The 5,665-nt window shown below is 41.5% G+C and overlaps 1 protein-coding gene across 1 annotated transcript; it reads left to right on the top strand.

The window, feature by feature from the left end:
* The first annotated feature begins 1,252 nt into the window (after positions 1 to 1,252).
* On the top strand, positions 1,253 to 5,526 carry LOC101564509 (disintegrin and metalloproteinase domain-containing protein 20-like). Its single transcript, XM_004640249.2, has 2 exons — positions 1,253 to 1,283; positions 3,112 to 5,526. Exon 2 carries the CDS (start codon positions 3,262 to 3,264, stop codon positions 5,524 to 5,526), a length of 2,265 nt encoding a protein of 754 aa, XP_004640306.2. The 5' UTR covers positions 1,253 to 1,283; positions 3,112 to 3,261.
* The last annotated feature ends 139 nt before the right edge of the window (positions 5,527 to 5,665 follow it).

The following is a 5,665-nucleotide window of genomic DNA, read 5'->3' as shown; positions in this document are numbered from 1 at the left end:
GTGAGGCAGCTGATTCCAGACCTTAAATTACATAGAGTTGAAGCAGAATTTGCATGTTATGTGAGGTCTCAAGTAAACAACTTTCCATATAGATACCTATGAAAATCATCCATTAAGGAGACTAGAACCAGAAAAATAATAGGACCCAGGTATTCATCTCCTGGTGAGTCATGCAAGTTTTTAGTTATCTAGTGTAGAGGCAAAAATATTTATTTGTGCTCATTACACACAGACACACAGACACACAACACACACACACACACACACACACACACAGACAGTGTGTATCTGCTAAGAAGGACGATCATTGGGAGAATCTCTCCCATCCAGTATTTTCTACTGTGCAACTTTTATTTGGTTCAAATTTACTTCATATGTCCATAATTATAGAATGAAACCAGTGAGACAGATTAAGTCACCATATAGACATGGAATTTGAAACTGGGGGCAATCAGGAAAGACAGTCATTAGATTGCTTCATAAATTTGATGTATAAGTGTGTGTCAAAAGTAAAGACAAGGGGCTGGTGAGATGGCTCAGTGGTCTAAAGCACCTACTTGGAGCAGGCTTGGCAAAGCACAGGGACCGCGGTTCAATCCCCCAGCACCACATGCCAGCCAGCCCTGCCCCCTGGTGGGCTGAGCTGGCCATACACACACACACACACACACACACACACACACACACACATTTAAAAAAAAAGTGAAGACAAGCTGTGGTAGATCTGAACACATAAAATTTAGCACCATCAAAAGTGCTAATAAAACTCAGGCCCTAGACATAAAGTGATAGCAAAATACATTAAGAGATGAGTTGTGTGTTTTTAAAAGATAATCCAGTTCTGGATAACATGTGGATTGTGCACATGGATTAAATACTCAGCAGAGAAATAAATAGTAAGTCAGCCTCACAATTTTGTGGGTTAAGCAGATGATTCTAGAGCCCTGAGTTAAGCATAAGGAAGACAGTGCTGACAGTGTGTTGAGGTGAAAAAGACATCAGAGATCCAAACTAATACTAACCCAGCACCATCCAGTAGACTGAGCAGAGGGGATTCCATGACTGGAAAGCTTCTCCTGTCCTAGCATGCCCAGTGTCACTTCAGCTGTTGTCACATCAGCTCAGGACAGGAAATTCTTCCTAAAGAGGAGTGAGCAGGAGAGAAAAGATTGCTGGTTTGCATACAGGAAGATTCTGGAAGTGACATCATAATGATCCTGAGTGGAACAAATCAGAAAACTTAGAATCAAATAGAAGAGGAATGTGTCCTGGGTCTAGAAGAGGTGAGTGCTGACTCTTGCGTGATTCATGCTGCCTACAGTGGTATATGGCATTTCCTTCGCCAGGCTGGTAGTGTTTAACTTCCCTGCTTGAATAATCTCATTAGTTCATTGTTCTGATGAAGCTTGAGGATCTTCTCACTAGCAAAATAAAAGTCAGGATTTTTTTTGAAGTATCCGATCCAATTTTAAGGATTCATGGAACATACCTAGTCTCAAACATGGTGCCTAATTGTATGCTCCAGACCAGGAGCACATTAGTATCTGTATCCTTCACTTGATTTTTCCAAGTGAAGAGTACTGTGTGTGAATATTAATGTGTGTGTTTTTTTAATATTTCATTCCAAAACTCATCAAGCCAGAATCTCCAACACAGTTTATGTCAGTAGCAGATAATCTGTTTTTTACATGACTATGATTTTTTTTTTCATTTTTTCCTTTGCATCACTCAGCTTTCCATTCCCAGACCCATAAACAATATCCACAAAGAAGAAGAGGAAATGTTCCATTTACCTCATGGTTTGGGGGAATTCTGACCTCAATGGGATGTCTCCATGTCAGCACCGTGGTAGCAGAAGGGTATGGTAGAGCAAAGTGGCTCAGTTGGAGAACAGGGTGAGGGGACAACACCAGAGGAGCCAGTGGATAGGGACCATGCTTAGGGTTCCAAATCATGCCTATGTGACCCACTAACACGTCTGGGCTCACAGTCCTCTCAGCTGTGAGGCATCTCTTCACCCAGTGCCTCTTGCTTATCAGGATCCATATTCATACAATATCTATATGACATGGATGGGTACTTTGTCACAAATCTCTTTTAACGTTGCTGTCAGGATTTAACACATGCCAAGCCTAATCCAGCCTGAACTTTGAATGACACTGGGGTATATTGAGAATCTTACCTGCATCAAATAAATATTATTTCTACCTACTGGATCTCACCTATTTCTTTTCCATCTAATAAAGAAGAGTATTATTTCCTAGTAAGGTTGAATTCCTTATACTTTAGTCTATCAAAGGAGGTTCAAAATATTTTATTTGTATTTTGCTTCTGACGCATATGAGAAACAATTATATTTGAATAATAGACCTCTAGCAACCCTAACAGTTCCACCCACTTCAATTCTACTACTACAGTTTGATTTACTGAATGAAGGTATCCATGACAGAGAATAGTAATGAAATTTTAGTGATGTTTCAATGCACTCAAGATTGTCAGAATCAGGTTCCAGGGAGATAGCACAGTAGAATAAGGGGTTGCCTAGCAAGCATAAGGGCCTGAGTTCAATCCCCAGTTCTGCCAAAAAAAATGTTCACAATCAGATGGAGATCCAAGATTCATTTTTGCCTGGAGTTACATATTAAGGACCATGAGACAATATAATACATGTGAATAGTTTTTATGTATTTCTCCAGATCAGCATTCTTTGAAATAGACAATTTCTCTGAAGTAGAAAATGTAATTATTTATATTTTTGTAGCCATCATATATAAGCCCAGATTATTCCTTGAAAACAAGATAAGTTTATTTCCTTGATGACACTATCATTTTAGATACTTACTGTGGGACTATTCAAATGCATACATATATTTTGACAACTGTGTAGTGAGTCTGTGCATCCTCCATCTGGATTCAATAATGACCAGCCTGTGGCACATAGGTCCTTTTCACACCAGTGTCAGACTCTCCCTCAGAAAGATGTAAAAGAAAACTTAATGCATCTCACTGGTCCATAGTATGCGCCAAACCCTAACGCAGTGTCTTTCCCTCCACATTTGCCAGCTCACACTGACATTCCTGTCTCTGTCTTTATTTTTGCTTGTATTTCAGTTGCTATTTTGATAAACTGGCTCAACCAGACAACAGCCCACTAAGTGTCAGTGCTGCATAAAACTAAATCAACGGGAGGAGAAACCGAAGTGGGCCATCTGTGCTCTCACCCTTCATTTAAGAATAGCAGTGAATGAGACCTCAGGACATATGAAGATCACTCTCCTGCTTCTCGGGATGGGGGCATTTTCCTTTCTGTCTACATGGCCTCTGATTGGCCATTGCCAATACCTCAATCCTCCTGAAGTGGTGATACCCTTAAGGATACCTGGCACTTCTACAGAAAAGAAGATTACAGGCTGGGTCTCCTACAGCCTTCACCTTGAGGGCCAGCGACACATTGTCCACATGAAGGCCAAAAAGTTTTTGGTGCACAGACACCTCCCTGTGGTCACCTACACAGACCAGGGCACTGTCCATGAGGACCAACCTTTTATCCCAAGGGATTGCTACTATCATGGCTATGCTGAAGGGGACCCTAAGTCTCTAGTTTCTCTTTGTACCTGTTTTGCTGGTCTGCAAGGATTGCTATATATAAATGACACATTTTATGAAATCAAGCCCAAAAATCTTTCTACTACATTTGAGCATTTGGTATATAAGATGCACCCCAGGGAGGTCCAATCTGAATCTTTCAAGAATGTACCAACAGAAGAAGACACAGGCAATGAATGGCAGATGATGCTTCAGGAGAATAATCATCCTACTTTGAAGCAAAGCACTATTGGAGGGTGGTTTGTGCACCAATTTTGGTATGAAACAGGTTTTGTGGTAGACAGTACACGGTTTGCTTATCTAAGAAGGAATGTTACAGCAGCTAATATGGAAATAATATCAGTTGTTAATATAGTAGATTCCTATTATAAAACACTTGGTGTTGATATAGTAGTCGTTGCAATTGACATATGGACTCACATAGATCCCATTAATAGCACCACAACAAGGGAATTGAAAAATGCATTTTGTACTTGGAAAGTCCAAGAATACAATCCACGGGTACATCATGATGCTGCAGTTCTCGTCTTTAATCGACCTCATGGTGATGAAGTTACTGTTGATGGAAATTGGTGGGGGTTGTGTAAAGCATCTCTATGTTGTACAGTGGTGTATCATAGCAACGATAACCAGCTCCAGTATGCGACAACCATGGCTCGTGGACTTGGTATTCTTACAGGGTTATATAATGACTCGAGGTACTGTACATGTGAACAAGGTCAGTGCATCATGAATACATCACTGGCAATTGCAAATGCATTCAGCAACTGCAGTTTTTCCACCTTTATGTGGGCTACTTGGGTGCAAAGAAATTGTCCCTATAACAGACCTTTAAAAGTATTCCACACAGAGTACTGTGGGAACGGTGTGGTTGACGCTGGAGAGGGTTGTGACTGTGGTACCGTAAAATCATGTGCAGCTGATCCATGTTGTGCAGCAAACTGTCATCTGAAAGCTGGCTCTGGTTGTGCTTCAGGGCTTTGCTGCAAAGACTGCCAAGTCCTGGATCATGGTACAGTTTGTAGAGAACAGGTCAATGAATGTGATCTGCCAGAGTGGTGTAATGGAACTTCACCTGTGTGTCCTGCAGACATGTATGTGGAGGATGGGAAACCTTGCCTGGGCAAGGGCTTCTGCTATGGAGGACAATGTAATAATCATGATTATCAGTGTAAGAAAATATTTGGTCCAGAGGCCAGGAATGCAGATGTGAAGTGTTACAGACTACTCAACCCTGTGGGTAACCGCTTTGGTCACTGTAGTAGAAATCGTCAGACATATGAAAGATGTGCAAGTGGTGATGTTCTTTGTGGCAGAATTTACTGTGAAAATGTGAAAGAACTTCCAGTTCTGAAAGAGCATGAAACTTTTGTTTGGACTCATTTGAATCCTCAGCATTGCTGGAGTATTGAACACCATTTTGGCAAGACTGGACCTGACATCGGTGCAATCCCAGACGGCTCACCGTGTGGTGTTGGAAAATTCTGCAAAAACAGGAGGTGTGTTCTTATACCTCAGTGGAGTAAAAATGCTTGTTCACCTGAAACCTGCCTGGACAGAGGCATCTGCAACAATAGACACCACTGCCATTGCAGCTCTGAGTGGGCTCCACCCCTCTGTCGGAGAGCAGGAAATGGAGGCAGTGTTGATAGTGGTCCACCTCCTAAGAGTAATAGAACTAGGGATTCTGGTTCAAAAGGTGGAAGTTTGTTACTTATTTTAATTGGCATTTTGCTTTTCATCTTGTGTTTACTAATTATACTTTTCATTTTGAACAAAAAAAGAAAGGAAGACCAGCAGACTGAACCACCTCCACCTGTGCCAGGAGAGCCAGGTGCTCCACTTCCACCTGCAGCAGCTGGGCCAGCTGCTCAACCTCCACCTGGGCAAGCAGGGCCAAAGGACAAACGGAAGAAATAATGCATGAAGTTACAATTGTGGAAAATAAATTCACTTCCAGTGAAATTTCCCATGTGTTAATTTTCAGTGTTCTGGCAAAAGCCATATTGTGTTTAACAGGAGCATAACTCATAGGGGTGTGTGTGTGTGTGTGTGTGTG

Source organism: Octodon degus, unplaced genomic scaffold (assembly GCF_000260255.1).
Source record: "Octodon degus isolate 3935 unplaced genomic scaffold, OctDeg1.0 scaffold00121, whole genome shotgun sequence".
NCBI classification, from domain to species: Eukaryota; Metazoa; Chordata; class Mammalia; order Rodentia; family Octodontidae; genus Octodon; species Octodon degus.
Note: the sequence above shows the minus strand (reverse complement) of the source record. Positions and strands in the feature narration are given on the sequence as shown.